We start from the raw sequence: 19,397 nt of genomic DNA, 5'->3' as shown, positions 1-19,397 counted from the left end.
TTTGATAATAAATTTTTGCAAGAGATACTGCCAGATATCAATTAATATTCATGTCTCAGTTATCTGCGTTTTGATTTGTTTGTGTGTAGTGTTAAGGAGTATTACGATGCCATGGTTCAGTTCATGTCCCTGGTGCCACAGCTTTTGTTCCAAGGAATGGATGAAGACTTACGACTGAGAGAGCAGGCTGTGCTGGTAAGGCTAATATATGTACTATTACAACGCACTTTAAAAAATTATGCACTTTGAAAAAAATTTTCAAAGTGGGTTAATTTTGGAACCAAGTCAATGCACTTTGAAAAAAAAAAAAAATTTTCAATGTGCGTTGATATAGTCGATATTAACGCACTTTGAAAAAAAATGTTCATGGTTTAGTGAAAATAGTTGATAGTTTTATATACTATAAATGATTGTTTTAGCCTTGTTTGCTTAATATGATATATTGCATTCTCAGCTAACTTGATATACAGTTTCTGAATGAGAATTTTTTTCTTTTCTCATGAGACAATATCGACAATTTACACAGAAAGAAAAATTCAGGAGGTTTGAATTACTCAAATATGACATAAACTTCATTGCTTAGCAACTGCATTTTCCTTTTTTTGAGTATATGCAGCAAATTTACCTCTTATCAGGTATATTGGGCTATGCCCGAACGAATATGAATAGTGGAGATCAATATGATAATATATTTCAACTGGTCTATTGCAAATATGATGTGAAAAAGGATACCTTAGTTCTGTTTATCAAAAACAATATGATCTTTTAGAAGATGTTTCAATAACACTGCATGTACTTATACAGAACATATTTCTTTTTCCGATCTTAAATGTTTATCTAAAGTTGCTGAATATCATATGTTTTGGAAGGAAAAATGAGGGGTAGGGGACCTTCTTCTTGTAATCAATTAAATGATGCATTGGTATTTGACCTGTATCTTTGATTAACCCCACCCCCAACCCAATCCCCGTTCTAAATACGATAAATTAGATTTATGAGTGTTAACAAATCATCATACTAACAACAAATTAGAAATTCAGTTCCAGAATTTGTGATATAAAACTATTTTTTCAAAGTGCGTTACGAGTGTCGATACCATAAAATGTTGATGTACCTTCAGAACGCACTTTGAACAATTTTTTCAAAGTGAGTTAACCTGGTCCAAAATTTAAGGCACTTTGAAAAAAAATTTCAAGGTGCGTTGATTTTGTCCAAAATTTAACGCACTTTGAAATTTTTTTTCAAAGTGCATAATTTTTTCAAAGTGTGTTGCCACATGTTCTGTTACACCCTTCTTTAAAAATCAGTTATCTGATGCCTTTATTAATAAATTCCATTATTGTGTTAGTTCAATAAATTTTTATATAATCTTTACTATTATGGCACTTTTTAGTGGATTTAAAAAACATTTCAGGAAGACCTGTTACATAAGAATAAAGCTTACCTTGTTCCGTTTAGATATACAGTAAGCCATCTTTTATTTGTGTACGAGAAACTTTTGTGAGGATTGGGATAGTGTAGTCCTTGCAAATATATTCATTTTTTACCAACACAGTTATACCCTAAAGTAGCATGTATAACACGTAACTGTTTTCAGCCTAAATTTGATCAAAAGTTGGGGGGGGGGTGCGTATTGTATATTGGACAAAAATTTTACCCCATTTTTTCAAGGCAGGATTATTGATACCTCGGGAGTAGTGATTGCCGATATAGCGTGTTATGCCATGTTGTATGAGTGTATACTAAATTTACTGCGTCAGAAATATCATATTCTTAGTTTTTTCCATGTATTGAAATATTTATCCTCTCTCAACACTATTCCTTGCATCAAACAAGTTTAAATATCACCAGTGTATTTGCCATCACGTAAGCAGACACCTGTTGACTCACAGGAGGTCGTTGTTTGTTTAACAATTTCCGGTGTCAGACTTCACAGGATGTTTTTAACGTGGCTGGGTCTAATTTGTTTGGACCTGATGTTTTTTTCACTATCTTTTGGTCAACTTTGTGGGGTGCGTATTACACACAAGTGCGTATTATACACGATACTTTACGTTAGATTAGATTTGATAGTGAAAATTTATTGATGCGTACCGTATATACATGTACTATGATAAATCACAAGATATAAAAGTCATTGTAAATAAAAGTTGGTTTACAGCAAGTTTTCGTGCTGTAAACACAATGTGCTGTAAATACAATGTGCTGTAATAAATGTCACTTTTTTTATTACAAGTGTGCAATGTACACCTGTGAAGCTATGGAGAGAAACAAACTACAGGTGGCTAACCAATACTTCACTCACCTGGCCAGCAAACAGACCAACACACTGGACTGTATACTGAACTGTACCATGGGGGACCCCAACGTTCTGAAAAAACTCACAGGTAAAATAGTTTATTGCTAATGAGCCCAAAGATAAAAACAGGATTAGGTCTGATACATCTATGAGTTTTCTACCACAATCCACCATTTACCATTGTCTTTTATTGGTAAACTTTTACAGATCAGCCTTTGAACTCTTTTATCTTTACATATGTGAAGTAGAGCATGCATGGCTTTAGATTGATTAGATTAAGCATAATATTTTTATGATGATTATTGTTGTTGACCTTTTGTCAAATGATATGTACTACTAATATGGTTTTTGAAAACCAGTTGATATTTACGAACTTTTTAATAGAAACAAAGTTTCAACGTGTAATTGGAGTTTTTTTGTATGTTTTGTTGTCTTCTCTTCCTAACACTGTCACAATTACTATAACTATATCTGTTTACAGAGCTAGCAGAGGGTAACGGAGAGGTAGCCACAGACAGGATGGAATCTCTGATACAATTAGCCGTCACCACCATCGCAGCCATGGTCAATTTGCCTCTGTCTCTAGATGAGGCTGCTGATGGAAGAAGAAAGGTACACCTTTAATGAAAAAAGATCTTGACCAAATTTGTATGTAGCATATATAGGGACAAGAAATTGTAAACTTTCCATCAGTAGTTAGAAAAAAGTTTTACCTGACATCTTTCAATTAAGGGAGCCACATACATGTATTACCAAAATTTTATTTAAAAAGATGATTTTGGAAAAACTGTTGTTAGGACCAATATCATGATTCTGATAATTATTTTTAAAAAATCATATAAAAATCATGGCTTCATTTTTTTCCTTCGAAGTCTTTTATGCATAAACAATTGTACATGCATGTATTTTAATACCCTGAAAGAGGTGAAGCATAGGATATGCAGTTTTGTGCAATTTTGGGACGATAACATATTTGTTTGGATAAAATTTAGTTGCTTTGTGATCTAAGTTGGTTGTTAGTGGATTTAATTTTATTGTTTGTAAAGCAAAGTCAGTTACATCACATACAAAATGCACATGAATTCCATGGGGATTTGATTTCAGTTATACGAGGGTCAATCAAAAAATACAAAGACTTTTGTCATAGCTATGTTACTTAACGTCATATCATTACTAAATTTGGTAGACATAATTTAACAACAGTTTCAAACAATTTGCAAGAAAAAAAGTTAATAAATACCTTTATTTCTAAGAATTATTTAGAATCTAATCCTGCAAAAATGAGGTCACGGCGCATGGTCAAAATTTGTGTTATGTCAACAATAAACCATATAATGTTGAAAGTAATATCTCTATAAATTGGGCTTAAAATCAAATAATATAGAAACCTTAAATTAAGTTTTGTCTCGGTATTCTATGTTCCAAATAAAGACGGGATATATTGTTTTGTCGAACAGATATTAGTTACTAATGACAGATAGTCCTCTATAGAATTGACTAAAAACATCGACGTCGCCGGACGTCACGGCGCAACGAGAGGTACAAACAAAATTGATTTAACCCAGGAAAAAGCCGACACAAGCTGTGAAAATGCTCAATGGTGCAAAAAAAATAAGCCAACAATTATTTGCAAGTTTGTGTTTAACTGTAAAAAATTTTGTGGGAGTCGTGGTAATTGTATTTTGAATATAAAACAGTCCGAAAGAGAGTAGAATATCTGTAAATATTTGTTAAAAAAATAAGTAACGTCAACCGACGTTCAGGGTTATCGTTACAGTAAACCAAGAGATAGACTGTTAGAAAATGAAAACTTTGAAGAACTAACTTATGATTCTCGAACAAATGTTTGCAAATAAGATGTTAAGTGGTTCAGTGCAATTTTAAATTGTAAGAAGAGAGCCACAAGAGACTAAGCGTGATATAAAGATGGGGTTTATCTATAAACTGTGTGTGTTTAATATTGACGTCATGTTTTGAACGTTACCGTGCGCCGTGGTGACAAAACATGTTGTTTTTAAAAAGGGGTAACAAAAATACCGTTTCATCAAATGGACTAAAACTTCGCACGTCAATAACATAAGTGTTGGTGCACAGATAAATCTGATAGTGTTGACTTTAATGAAAAATATATGATGGACAGCCACATTGTCTTCGTATTTTTTGATTGACCCTCGTAATATAAATGTTATCAACAGATTGAAAGAAAAGTCGTTCATTGATATGCAAGTCAAGCATTTCCAATCCACTTCTTTCCTACTGGTTAAAAAAACCCCAGGCAATCTAAAGTTTTAAAGATAGGGAAAGGATATTAGAAGTTAAGAATTCTCTTTTAATCCCATTTCATGTGTTTGTTTTGTAGATTGCTTTGTACATTGGAGACAAGCTGGCACAGAAAGGCTCTGAACAGTTGGCTGATGAGGTCTTCATCTTACTGAGACATCCAGCGCACTGTTCAAATGTCCTCAAGGTCATTGGATTTTTAATTACCGTATAATTAGTATTTTTGAGAATGCAGTTATCAAAGAATATTAAAAATATTAACTAATATTTAGTCTTTATGAGAATGCTGTTATCAAAATAATATTTATAAAAAACACAACTTCTATGGCATTTTAGTGCTCAGCTGTGTAAATGGTTGGAGTATGTAGTTTTTGTTTTTTCTGTCTTTTGTCCTTCACCCTTCTCTCTGTCTGCCAGCCTATCAAACTTTGTTTATGTTGGTTTGTATCTGAGAACTGTTCAAGATACTGTAAACCAACTTTTATTTGCGTGCGAGAAATTTTCGCAAGGTTCCTGAGAGCCCCGTCGTCGCGAATATTTTTCTCGGCGTGGACCAGTCTTTATCATATGGTTGTTATAACAAAATACGGGTCTGGATAAGGCTTGGTCGCAAACATTAGTCATCGCAAACCAGTTTATTGGAAGTAAATCTCGAAATAAAGTCGCCGCAAATAAATGTTGGTTTACAGTAGATTCGTGTACATGTACATTGTATATATATGCGTAAATCCATAAAAAGATTTTAAAAAATAGGAGAGATATTCATCTGTGTTTTAAGTTTTGACTTTGATCTTCCCCATGAGTTTGATTTAACTATTTTAATGTGCTAAATTAGATTTAAAAATCCTTTTCTTACTTTTTTCATTGATCTCACACCAAGATATATGTATTTACTAAAGCATTTTATGATCAACTATACAATAATTTTCTGACTTTACATTTCTGTTAAAGTGACTTTAAAATTCTTGAAATTGCTATATTGAAAAGAGGAATATCCTTAACTTAATTTCCATTTTAAGTAAAAATATTTTTAAAAAATGAGTTATTTCGTTTTGCAAATTTTGAAATTTTTGACATGAAAACCAGTCCATTAGTAATATTTGGCCTCAGAGGTTAACTGGGAGTTTATCAATCTATCTTCATAACATTTTAATATAAATTGATGAAATTTAAATTGATCAAACAAATCATTGCATAAAACTGAACTGAATATCTAGGGAAATTTCTCCTTTTTTTAAAAAGTCACTGAATATGGCAGAAAATTTTGGGGAAGCCCTTCTATCAAGTCATCTTTTAGTTTTATTAAATGTTTTCTCACTTTAAAGTTGACTGAATGGCAAAGTTTTATCCTAAGTTAGTGAGTGTAGATAACTGCAATCATGCATATTAAGAAATTAAAATCCTCACATATACCATTGCTTTAGGGTGATTACTGTATCAAAAATCTTAATTGGACATTATTTATTGAACCATTGTAGGTTGTCTATGCCTGCTGCCAGGTGTCTCAGACTTTCTGTGGATACATCTCAAACTCCACTAAACACATGGAGTCTCTACTGGGTATTCTCATGGGAAAGGTAAAAACATGTCCCTTGGACTTTGATGTGATAAAAATTTGTAATGGAAAATTTCACAAAGGTGTTAGTTAATGCACCTTTACATTACTGCCTTTTGATTGCTTGATATTTATTTACATTAACACTACTGACCTTTGGTTGGTTGATATTTGTATACCATAACACTGTCTGTCCATCCAAGATTGCTAGTCCGGAGCATATCTCATACTTCACTCACAGAGAGTCCATGGTCAAAGGGTGTGCAGTGACTTTGAATGAAGTTTGTAGGTCCAAGGACAATGTCATATTGAACCACACAAAAATCCTTTTCTCAGAGAATATATACTTTCCACTTAGCCCTATTTGGCTCATACTTGACATAAGCAGAGCTTTTGAGTAAAGTGTGGTGACCTTGAACCAATTTTCAAGGTCAAATATGAAGGTCATAGCTGATTTATATGAAAAATCCATGCCCTGAGCATATCTTTTCCTTTGCTCCAATCTGGCTCTTACTTCATCCATATGTTTCTTTGATCAAAGGAAATGAAGTGGCCTTGAATGATGTTTGTAGGGCAGGTGTCAAGGTCATCTCCAATCACACTAAAATCCTTTTTTAAAGAGCATATATTTAACTTCACTTATCCCTATTTGGCTAATACTTTACTTCAACAGTGCTTTTTGGTTAATGGTGTACGGTAGCTGCATTATTGCAGCTAGATGTAAAGTGACCTTGAACTAAGTTAATATGAAGGTCATAGCATATCTTTTTATAATCAGTTTTAGACTGTAAATTAATTCTGATTTGCTTAATCTTGCTCAGATTGGACAAAAATGCCGGTATGTAAGGGATTATGAGATTGAATTAGATCGAGGTGCAGCTCCAAAATTTCTAAGTTATAGGTCAAGGACAAAGCAAAATTCTCTGAAATTTTTTTCACCCTATTGTCCATTATTTAGGGGGGCTGTTTGAGATGGTCACCATTTCCATGTTGTCTAGTTTAACACTGCTTACCTTTGATTGGTTGATATTTACTTATCATTTCATTACTTATTAGGACATCATTTTCGTGTTTTGTCTTCAATATTTGTGAAATGTTTGTAACATCAACATTTTTGTTTTATTAAGGTGGAGATCCAAGACATGGAGATAAATGCGGTGATAGAGACAGTTATACACGTCCTCAGTACCATCATCATACAACTACAGACTATGTCACCAGCGTAAGCTCACACAGTGTGTGTGTGTGTGTGGGGTGGGGTGGAGGGGGGGGGGGGTAACTTGCTTGCATATTGTGGTATATTTATAAAGTCAGTAACAATTCTTATTAAGTGTTTACTTTGGATTATTTAAAAATAAAATTGGCTCCTTTATTTTTTTCATGGATTTTGTTGTACCCTTCACCCACGAATAAAGGTTCCAATTCAGTTGTGAAACACAGTTTTTATTTAGCAAGTAGAAATACTAAATCATACATATACAACTCAATCATAAGAGATTTGCCAGTTCACAAAAATTGGCCCCAGAAATGTAAATGACCCCACAGTCCATGTCATTGTTGCAAAAAATCACATTTATATATTTCTTTGTTTTTTGGTGGCAACAGCTTGACAGATTCTGCAGGCCTAATGATCTCCATATTTCTAGAGTCCACAATTGCTAGTCATACAGTGAGTATAGATTTATTTGGTCTCAAGGATTATTCTTTGTTTTTGCTTTAATTTATGGTGTACATCTATTTTAGTTTGGTCTTTCTATCTTTCTAGTCTTGGGGTTTTTTTTTTAATCTAAATTTTTTACTGCTAATTGATTGCAAGAAATCAAGCTTAAGTTGGTGATAAAAGATTGTTTGATTTTGAAATGCCACCACTACATTTAAAATGTTTACTTTGTATTCTCCAATTAAGTTACTCACACAGACAAATTTTGAACTTAATACTGCATGGGTATGTTCCATTTAAAGATCAGTGATGGTGCTAATTGATTACCGGGTATTTCTGATTTTTTATTTTGAACTACATACATTACTTGTTTACAAGATAGATCGAGATGTTATATTTAGTGACCGTATTGCTTAATTCTAGTGCTAATTGATTGCTAGAGATAAAGGTCAAGTCGGATATTAAAGATATTTTAATAATGGTTGAGGGAATGTTGAAGTGCTACAACTGCAGCCACATTCTCCATATTATTTCCACACACAGGCAGCAGCAGCCTTGCTGTTCAGTCAGATGATCTACTGTGGGATGAGTGTAGAGGTACAGCCGGAGGAGATGTTACAGGCGTGTCTGGCCGTCTTCACAGACTTACAGCAGGTAGAACATGCTTAAAACCTGGAAACAAGCACCTGGCATGCATGCAAAGATCTAGAGGGGGGATTCAAACTTAATAGATTCACGTACATGTTGTTAAATTACCCAAAATAGGTCTCTATAATGATCATTATTGTATAAAATCTCTACTTTGTATAGTCCACTAATACATTTTATGTAAGCAGTAGTGTTTAACTTAAATGATATATATGTTTGGCAGTGCAGGACCCCGTAGAGTAAACCTCATCAAATTATCTCTCTTATGTCAAAATCTCGGGCTTGGATGTTAGATTTGTTTTCCTGCAAAATGAGTTGAAAACTCTAAAAATTAAAGTTAAATTAGGAGTTCCCCAATTTTGGAAGGTTGTACATTGAAATGTATCGATGCCTTCCTTTCAATATTTGCCAGCTGCCTTTAAAATTGCAATTTCTGTTTTCTTTTACATGTCAAGCATTTTGATATAAAATATTACTATAAAATTTATACATACTGCAAGTGTAGGAACTATTTAGATTTAATTCACTAAATATTTGTCCCACCAATTCTAAAAATATTAAGAGTGATATATATACCCATTAAGTCAATTTCTTTTTTTCTGACCATAATTGGTCTTAAGTGTCAAACGCAGCTTTTCAGACTTTTCTGACAGAGTTAATAAAATTAACCTCATATCACTGGATGTAAAAATTTCATACAAAATGGGGGTCTTTTCCCATCAATTTTGTCTAGTCAGCTTTGAATAACTGTCAGGTTATATCATTGAAATTCATGAAGCTTAGTTTAAATCTCATCAGATAATGCACTGTCTTGTATTTATATCAAGTTTTTTGATAAAGAAGGGTTTTCAAATTTTCATGGACTCCAACACAATTCATTTGAGGTTGCTTAAATTGCACTTGTTGGAAAGGCCCAAGATCAAAGTAGCAATTGCTTTAAGTTTATCTAAATTATTAAACTATTAAATATCAAGTAAATAGTTTCTTGATAATTTTTCATATCTTTTGAAACCAAATAATGTAATCAAATTAAGACTTAAGTTTTTTTCACATTCTGACTTTATATATTTCACACATATATCCAACAGAACCCAACCACTATCCCACTGCATCATAAGCAAATATTAAAAAAAGGAAAACTTAATTATCTACATGTAGTATTATATTCAGTCTCTAGATAGATTTTTATATTCAGGTGATCAGTTCGGCCCATTGCTATTTGGGAAAATTGAGAATGTTTTAACCATGAGAGTCATGGATTTTGGAAATTAAAACCAAGCATTATTATGCTCTTACAGTATCTTTATGTGTAACATAGTTTTTGGTTTGTTCCAGATCTGTGTTAGATGTCCTTTTGATTATGGAGTGTTAGATGGACTGTTGTTGCTTCTGTGTGAGATGTTAGCACAGGTAATCAATGTTCAGATTTTTTTAGTCAAAGATAAATGTAGCTAAAACTTAAGCTACAATCATGTTATTCCTTCGATAAAAGTTTTACTCCATTTACTACATGTATAGCTTGTTTTTATCGCTCTATGAAGTCTGAAGGCCCAGTTGCACAGCTTTACATAGAGACAGGCATCTGGGGAACCCTTTGGCACAGAGTGGCTCAAGCTCTACAGGTCACCAACCCAGAGACCAATGCTCCCATTCATGACATAGAGATGGAATGTGAGGAAATGCCGGGATTCCATGCCCCTGATTGGTCCCTTGTCTCCCCTCAGGGCCTCATGGCTGTCCTCCAACTGGCTGTCACAGTGTTCACGAAGGAGACCAATCAGTGTATCCCTAACCTAGCAGTGCCGGACAGCATCATACTTCTGACTATTGTACACCTCATGCATAGGGAATTCCTCAGTTGTATGTACAAAGGGTAAGCTTCCAAAATTTTGAAGATGCAGTTATCCTGTAAAATGTCCTATAACATCAGCCACTGCTAAATTCAGCTGGCTGCTCACTGCATTCAGCATCAAAGGCATATTGCTGCACAACAAGGCATGCAGTTGACACAGTGCACTAGAGATCGTACGGAGCAGGTTGAAAACAAATACTTAGTAATATTCGGTAGTAAAAAGTACACGGTAGGAAAACGTTCAAAACAGCTGATTTTGCATGGGTACAAAAAATATATTTTGGACAGTAGAAATGATGATCATGTGGAATATACAGAAAAATCTTTAAAAACTAGGTCACTGAAGTGAGAGATTGTGTCAAAAATAGTTCTGACCTGAAGTATTTGATAATCACCCGTTTGATAAAGCAAAGGTTTATCAAACATGTAGTATACTACACAAATGAGATAAAAATAATATGCAAATGAGTGTTGCATGATCTCAGATTTTTAGGTCACTCGATCAGGTCTGGTTTACATATCGTTTTGAAAGGTTGATGGGACTGAATGTTGAATAAAACTATGCTCTAATTTACACATAGAAAAGGATATATTATTAAACTAATGAATTGATTAGGGATCTCAATTTTCCTTGGTTAGCCTTACTAAGTCAATTAATTAGGGCTTTAGCCATGTCAGCCAGTCAAGCTATAGTTGATTACTCATTGTTTTGTAAGTGTGTTCTAGATTTTCATATAAAATAATTCTACTGTCACAATACATGTATCTTCGACTCAAAATCATTTGATAATTTATGTGTATTTAATGTATTTGATTTAAAATGTTTTTTTCCTCAAATACATGCATATATGTATATATTTCTAAGAACATTGAGAACCATGCAGGTACAGTTCTAGTCATATTTTGCCCTGTTTTAAACTTAAGTTTTTAGTTCACCTGAGTCACTCAGGTGACCTATTGTAATTGGTCTTTGTCTGTGCGTCGTGCTTTAACAATTTTACATTTTTAACTTCTTCTTGAAAATTAGGGTAAAAAATAGGCAACAGTAGTTTTTCACAGTTCCAACATTCAGAAGTAGTTCAAACGATTTCATAGATACAGACTAAACAGAAAACAAGAATTATACATGCACCAGTTGGTTCAGTGACTTCTATATTAAACTTAGAGTATTTTAAAAATTCTAAATATTACATATTGCACTTACTAAATGAAACACATTATAATAATTCTATTTCTTATCAGAGCGAAAATGACTACATGCGGTAATATGCCTTTTTTATCCGGCATATTTTTACTATTTATTTATTTTAGGACATATGTTAGAACAATGTATAAGCATTGTACTAAGATGTGATTATTTTCTTCAGTATTTTAATTTATTTCAGTATTAATACATGTGTAACTAAGGAACTCAATACACAGATATGGTAAAGCACTATTATTGTAGCTTCTTTTACAAAATTAAAATGGAAAAGAACAGAATCCATCATTTTAAAGATAAAATCGTAATTTAAGCACACAAGGAGGAGAAATCTTTTTTGTCACTCAGGGCTTGAACCTATAGGTTGCCTGGGCATGATGACTCTTAACTAATGAGCTTCAGAAATTTGATGCCTAAAATCTCGAAAATGCAGTGTAAGATGCATGGACAAAGAAAATTCATCGCAAATGTATGATCTATATTTTGACTCCAGCTGGCTTTCATTATCAGAATTTCCAAACAATGATTTTCTTCATTAGGCTAGCTTAGCATTTCCTCTATCATTCATGAAATTTTCAGCTTTCTATCTTTACTCGTTTTTGAGGAGATGCGTGAACAAGAACTCAAGGAAAAATTACAAAATGGCAGATTAGTATGAACCGAATGTGATTTTTACCAAATCAAAGATGTATAAACTTCAGATGATAATAGATTGATGCTCAAAATTTGACAAAACTTGGCTAACTCATCTCCGAGAAAAATGGTAAAGATTAAAAAAAAATGTATTAAAAAAACCCAATAAAATAATAGAGTGGTCTTCCGTTGAAAATAGAAGACCTTAAAAAGAAGCAACAGAATAACAAGAGGGTCAAATTTAAATTTCATTTACTTTATAGAGAGTAACGGTCCAATATTCTTCAAAGAAAATTTTTGTCGATGATTGAGTCAAGTAGTTGTTGACATCCCTGGACTGAATTAAAATACCTGACCTGTAAGATACAGATGTATTTTCACTATTGTTGAAAACAAGAAATAATTCTATTGTTTATCACATCGAAAATGACTATATGCGGTAATATGCCTTTTTGATCCCCATACTTGCCAACTGACCTGATTTCGTCGGGTCACACCTGATTTTTCGACCTTTCACCCGATTATTTTTTATGACCCGGCGGGTTATGCTTTTCACCCGAATTTTGTCAAACAACACGAAAATCTCCCGATTTCCAGATTTGGCTTTCATTATCAGAATTTCCAGACAATGATTTTCTTCATTAGGCTAGCTTAGCATTTCCTCTATCATTCATAAAAATTTCAGCTTTCTATCTTTCCTCGTTTTTGAGGAGATGCGTGAACAAGAACTCAAGGAAAAATTACAGAATGGCAGATTAGTATGAACCGAATGTGATTTTTACCAAATCAAAGATGTATAAACTTCAGATGATAATAGATTGATGCTCAAAATTTGACAAAACTTGGACAACTCATCTCCGAGAAAAATGTTAATATTAAAAAAAAATGTAGTAAAAAAAACCCAATAAAATAATAGAGTGGTCTTCCGTTAAAAATAGAAGACCTTAAAAAGAAGCAACAGAGTAACAAGAGGGTCAAATTCAAATTTCATTTACTTTATAGAGAGTAACGGTCCAATATTCTTCTAAGAAAATTTTTGTCGATGATTGAGTCAAGTAGTTGTTGACATCCCTGGACTGAATTAAAATACCTGACCTGTAAGATACAGATGTATTTTAACTATTGTTGAAAACAAGAAATAATTCTAATGTTTATCACATCGAAAATGACTATATGCGGTAATATGCCTTTATGATCCCCATACTTGCCAACTGACCTGATTTCGTCGGGTCACACCTGATTTTTCAACCTTTCACCCGATTATTTTTTATGACCCGGCGGGTTATGCTTTTCACCCGAATTTTGTCAAACAACACGAAAATCTCCCGATTTCCGGATTTGGCTTTCATTATCAGAATTTCCAGACAATGATTTTCTTCATTAGGCTAGCTTAGCATTTCCTCTATCATTCATGAAAATTTCAGCTTTCTATCTTTACTCGTTTTTGAGGAGATGTGTGAACAAGAACTCAAGGAAAAATTACAAAATGGCAGATTAGTATGAACCGAATGTGATTTTTACCAAATCAAAGATGTATAAACTTCAGATGATAATAGATTTAAGCTGAAAATTTGACAAAACTTGGACAACTCATCTCCGAGAAATCTTCTGCACAAAAAGTTGGAAAGATTAAAAAAAAAGTGTAAAAAAAAAAAAAAAAAAACCAATAAAATAATAGAGTAGTCTTCCGTTGAAAATAGAAGACCTTAAAAAGAAGCAACAGAATAACAAGAGGGTCAAATTTAAATTTCATTTACTTTATAGAGAGTAACGGTCCAGTATTTTTCTAAGAAAATTTCTGTCGATGATTGAGTCAAGTAGTTGTTGACATCCCTGGAATGAAATAAAATACCTGACCTGTAAGATACAGATGTATTTTCACTATTGTTGAAAACAAGAAATAATTCTATTGTTTATCACATCAAAAAAGACTATATGCGGTAATATGCCTTTTTGATAATTTTCTAATGAGAGATTTAAAAAAAAAAGTTAATAATAGTTTAAATGGGACAGATATTTGACTTTATTACACTGAACAAAACATCAAGGTAAAATGTGCCTACAAATTTATTGTTTCAAGTAAAGCTTAGATCAATCAAATAACTGACGGAAGTTGATTTTATTGTTTATCATTTATTTTAAAACCAACAATGTGTAATTTTGCTATCAGTTTCTAAGCTGTATTTGAATATTTTAGTACATTTTTAATAAATGATAAATATTGGGCTTTTCTGACAAGAATTCCGAGCTATTTACAGAAAACACTATGAATCATGTTGTTCAATATCTAAAGATAGAATTATAATGCCATCAAACTCCACGGGGTATTATGTATCAGTTATCAAAATATTTCTTTATGCAAGTATTATGTGTGTAAGTTAATGTAATTTAATTTTGTAAAAATCTTAAAATGGGCAAAAAATGCAGAAAAGCCTGTATCAAAGGTACAAGCTAGCTCTATGTTAAGTTTACGTGTGTATGTTTATGTCTGTAGTTCGACTAATTACCCCAGTCTTTACGTACAGGTTCAGCAGCGATGGTCCCCAGTTGACTGTTGATATGATTCTGGAGGTCACTCAGCTCTTCTGCTTCCCTTTTGCTGTAGACATTGCTGAAGATATTCTCCAAGAGGTCCAACAGTGAGTATTTAAATGCACACTTCTTACTTTCATAAGGGAAAAAACTTGGTTGATACTCTAGAGGTCCAGAGGTTGAAAAAAATTTACAGCAGTTTTCATATCATTATTGCCTTAGGCCACATCAATTTAATTTCTTGCTTCCCATGCATTGTATTGAAACAAAACTATACAAATACACATACATGTAATATGTACCAGCGGTACGCAAAATGTAACATTAGAATTATTTTATTTGACATGGTATACATAGGCATAAGTCGTTGTCTTTATTTTTGATTTAGATGTCTGTATGAGACACAAGTCCTGCCTCGAATCTTCTTTGCCTGTACCAAGTACCTCCAGTTGGAACAGATAGAGACACCTATGGGCCTACTGAACCGACTGGTACTGGGAAATCAGATGTTTGTAGAACAGTTTGCTCAAGCAGTGCATGATTTTAAGGTATACAGACATGTATTTAAGAACATTGATCTTGCCTTTGCATACATATGTGCAGCATTTTTTATTTTTCTGATATCATCATCTCCTCATTAATTAGCAAAATGTTTGCATCAAACTTTACAATGTCAATCAATGGTTAAGGTCAAAGCACAGTCATTTACACTTTATATTCAATTGTCCATTACTTAAAAGCCAGGTCTTTCAATTCAGGGTGTACCTAGATCTTGTTTATGTACACAATTATAAAACAAATCATTTTTTCTATCTCTCTTTTAATTACTTTTGAAAATTTAGATCAAGTAGTAACAATGAAACTGGCTCACCCCATACATAAGAAATATAACACTTTATCTAAATAGAATAGTTTTACAGATTTGTTACCATACATGGGCCATAATTTATTTTTTTTTTTTGGACCTGCCATTTATTAAGTGTTAAATATACTGTATACAGGGAAAATTTTGCCCCCATTTTATTCACCTTTTTGCCTTTGTTGTCAAATGGCAATTTTAAGACTGGGCGAAATCTAATGTTTTATATTATCTCTCTTTTAAAACAACTATATCTGGACGAATTCATTACAGGGTGAAAATGATTGCAAATGTAGAAAGGCAAAAATTATAGGGGGTAAAAATAACCCTGTATACAGTATATAGATGTCTGTGATGTCATTTCATTGTTTGAGGGTCTCACCACTTTCAGGCAGTGCCATTCCTCTCTAACTGTGTTCAACTGAGCAGCCCTCTCTCTGTCATCTGTGATGTCATATCAATGTGTGGTCATCTGATCCGCCTACAGCCGGAGAACCTCACGATGGTCAAAAGTGTGTTCCTAGGGATGAAAGGTACGTCACATGGCCACAGGGCAAAGTCAACACTCTAGTACAGTCAGAATTATCAAGTTTAGTAAAGAGTGGTTCTTGAAGTCTCAGGCCTCGTAAATTGAACAACGTTTGAATTGAAGAATATTACAATTGCTTTGACCCCCAAAACCCTATTTTTCAGTACATGTACTTATTTTTCTAGTACCCTGGCATAATTTGTCTAGTTGTACCATGTATAATTTCCTAATCAAAAAATACAAAAGTGTGGGAAATTTCAATTTTTTTAACTTTAGAAATGTAGATGTAACAAATCATAATTGGTCAATGCAATAAGTATTTTTATGTGCTATAAAATTCTGTTCAAATTTGGAATCAAAAACTCCAAAATTTTAGAATGTTGAATTTATCAATATTTTTGATTTATGATATTCCTATGTAAAAAGGTTGTTATTAAATTTTAAATTTATAACTGTTCTTAAAATTTATGAGTAAAATTTGCAAATAAATTCCATAAATTATTTAAATTTGTAATTAGTTATTTCAGAACATTGAAATTGTCATAAAAATCAAAATTCCAGAAAGATGGAGGGGTAATTCATATCAAAATATCTCCCTTGCAATGCAAGAAAGTGGCCACAATTGACATTGACAAATCATTGACAAATGATTTTACATTGCTATGTCCTGTTCCCCATAAGGTTTAATTTCTAAAGATCTTCTCAATACCATTTGGCTAAAAAATTTGAACCTTATATTGAAGCTTCCTCAGGTAGTGTAGATTCAGACCCAGGAATAGGGTGTGACGGGGGGGGGGGGGGGGGGGGGGGGGGGGTTAAAGGATTTGTATATTAGGAAAATCTCTTTAAAAAGTTTCTCATATGCAGTGTAACATTTCACAAGATAAGTTGAAACTTATGTGAAAACATTTTCAGGTAGATAAAGTATAAAATTTTGTCAAAATCATTATACTTAGAGGTAAGATGGCGCCACAATGCTATAATATTTACATAGAAATGTTTTTTGGAAAATCAGTAAAATCTTCACACTCTAATTTTGGACTCAATGATAAAAATGTGCTAAACATTAGAAAATTGTAGAGACATTTTCATATTTAATTTATTAATTTGAAAGCTGTGTGAATCAGAGTTATGTCAGTTTGGTATTGTTACTCAGGTAAAGGAGTGACCTTCGAGCCTCTTGTTAGGGCTCTGCGCTGTGGGTATCCTATAATGTTCAGTCTGTCTATCCTTTTGTCAATCCATATGTCCATCCTGTCTGAGATCTCTTTTTCAGGGCATTCCATCTTTTCCCTTGGCCCAATCTGGCTCTTACTTCTCCACAGAGTTCCTTTTGGTAGAGGTTGTGCAGAGACCTTGAATTATATTTCTGGGTCTGAGGTCATAGCAGAATTACAAAAGTATATGAAAAATCCTTATCTGGAGCATATATTCTCTCCTCTTGGTCCAGTCTGGTTCATACCTCACTCACAGAGTGCCTTTGATCAAAGGATATGCTGTAACCAATTTTCAAGGTCAAATATGAAGGTCATAGCTGATTTATATGAAAAATCCTTGCCCTGAGCATATCTTTCCCTTTGCTCCAATCTGGCTCTTACTTCATCCATATGTTTCTTTGATCAAAGGAAATGAAGTGACCTTGAATGATGTTTGTAGGTCAAGTGTCAAGGTCATATCAGATCATACAAAAGTCCTTTTTTAAATAGCATATATACTCCTCACCAAGCCCTATTTGGCTCATACTTCACATAAACAGAGTTTTTTGGTTAATGATATGCAGTGACTTTGAACCAAGTCAATGTGAATGTCTTAGCAGTTCTCTTTATAACCAGGTCAACTCCGTAAGCAATTTCCCATTTGCTTAATTTTGCTCGGTTGAACGGAAATGGCTGTATGTAAGGGGTAATTGAGATTCTATGCCAGATCTATGAAGATCTATGTCAGCTGGAAATTTTCTAGTTTATAGGTCATGGTTAAAGCAAATTTCTCTGAAATGCTTTTCATCATATTGTCCATTATTTAAGAAGGGCCCTTTGAGATGTTCACTGTCTCAATGTGTCTAGTTGTCTTACATTGAATGAAGTCAGTGACATTAGAATGAAATAAAAAGTACTTTCAATGTCTTCTTTTAGAGTTAAAAAAAGTAATTTTACATGCATATAAGGATACATGTATATGATATTTTAATATCCTGTGTATTGTAATATATGGTCTTACAATTTTTTTTATCTTTTTAATATGTTTGGAAAAATTTTGAAACAAACTGTTATACATCATAATCAATATTGATGAAATGAATTTTCCATTAATCAAACCATCTAATGGATTCTTTAATAAGTTTTTCAAATATTGTACAAAATAGCAAATAGAAAGAACAAAAAGGGACATGGACAAATAATATTATGTAGATATTATTTATCCAAATCACATGCTGCATGTTGTATCTTATGGGGATCGTGAATATTATTCTTGTTGTATTCTAAAGAATATGTTGATTTCAGGAGACTTTGAGCCCCTATACCTCCTGTTGTCTCACCAATCAGCCGCTGTGAGGTCTCGGATCTGTAGTCTCATTGGAAACCTGCTCAAGCACAACAACCATTTCTACTCCACAATTAAACAAAAGTAGGTCATTTTTGGGTATTATTAGTATTCCATAAGTAAGAAAATGTTTATCACAAGTAAGACTGTTTCTAGGAAGACTGTATACAGAGTCTTATGATATATACACAGTCTCCACATTGTGCACTTCCTCTCTTTCTTGATTGGGAGGAAATACATGATGTGAAAATTTTCATTTATTAATTTTTTTTTATTTGTTAAATGACCCTGAATGTTTATAATGTTTGAAAATCTTCTTCATTACTTTAAATCGCATTGAATAGAAACTGATTGCATAATTAGATAGAATATAAAGCCCTCCATGAAGGTTGTAAATTTCAAGTCCTTTGGGTAAGGGTTTTTAAATCTAGGGTGAGATCAAATGGTCATATAGTGTAAATGCATATGAGGTTTAAAAATCTTTTTCTTTACTTCTGCTGATACTGATTAGAAAGTGATTGCATATTGAGAAAGACCATAAATCTTTCTACCAAAAATTATAAACTTCATGTTCCCCAAGGCAGGGGTTCTAACTTTAGGGTAAGACCAAATGGTGATATAGTGTAAATGTATTTTAAATCATGTTTAAATGGGTATTGAAAAGGTGAGTAGAGTATTTTTGCCTTGCTTGTTCAAATTAAAAAGTAAACATGGTAAATATTTGGATTAAGAGTTCAATTGATTAAAAGAGCTATATACTGGTAAGTATTTTATTATATAAAACAAAAACAAAAAGAAAACAGTTTTT

General features: G+C 32.9%; 1 protein-coding gene across 3 annotated transcripts in view; it reads left to right on the top strand.

Annotated features, from left to right (window-relative positions):
• Positions 1–19,397, top strand: part of LOC128180076 (serine/threonine-protein kinase 36-like) — a 42,449-nt gene that overhangs the window by 7,877 nt on the left and 15,175 nt on the right. For all 3 annotated transcript variants that reach the window (XM_052847902.1, XM_052847900.1, XM_052847901.1), the window contains 14 exons: positions 90–195; positions 2,237–2,387; positions 2,781–2,911; positions 4,659–4,766; positions 6,058–6,156; positions 7,262–7,356; positions 7,740–7,803; positions 8,338–8,448; positions 9,778–9,852; positions 9,984–10,315; positions 14,654–14,767; positions 15,049–15,208; positions 15,911–16,052; positions 18,550–18,673. In XM_052847902.1, the coding sequence (XP_052703862.1) occupies positions 90–195; positions 2,237–2,387; positions 2,781–2,911; positions 4,659–4,766; positions 6,058–6,156; positions 7,262–7,356; positions 7,740–7,803; positions 8,338–8,448; positions 9,778–9,852; positions 9,984–10,315; positions 14,654–14,767; positions 15,049–15,208; positions 15,911–16,052; positions 18,550–18,673 (1,812 nt within the window). The remainder of the gene's footprint in view (positions 1–89; positions 196–2,236; positions 2,388–2,780; positions 2,912–4,658; positions 4,767–6,057; positions 6,157–7,261; positions 7,357–7,739; positions 7,804–8,337; positions 8,449–9,777; positions 9,853–9,983; positions 10,316–14,653; positions 14,768–15,048; positions 15,209–15,910; positions 16,053–18,549; positions 18,674–19,397) is intronic.

This window comes from Crassostrea angulata, chromosome 4, assembly GCF_025612915.1.
Source record: "Crassostrea angulata isolate pt1a10 chromosome 4, ASM2561291v2, whole genome shotgun sequence".
NCBI classification, from domain to species: Eukaryota; Metazoa; Mollusca; class Bivalvia; order Ostreida; family Ostreidae; genus Magallana; species Magallana angulata.
Note: the sequence above shows the minus strand (reverse complement) of the source record. Positions and strands in the feature narration are given on the sequence as shown.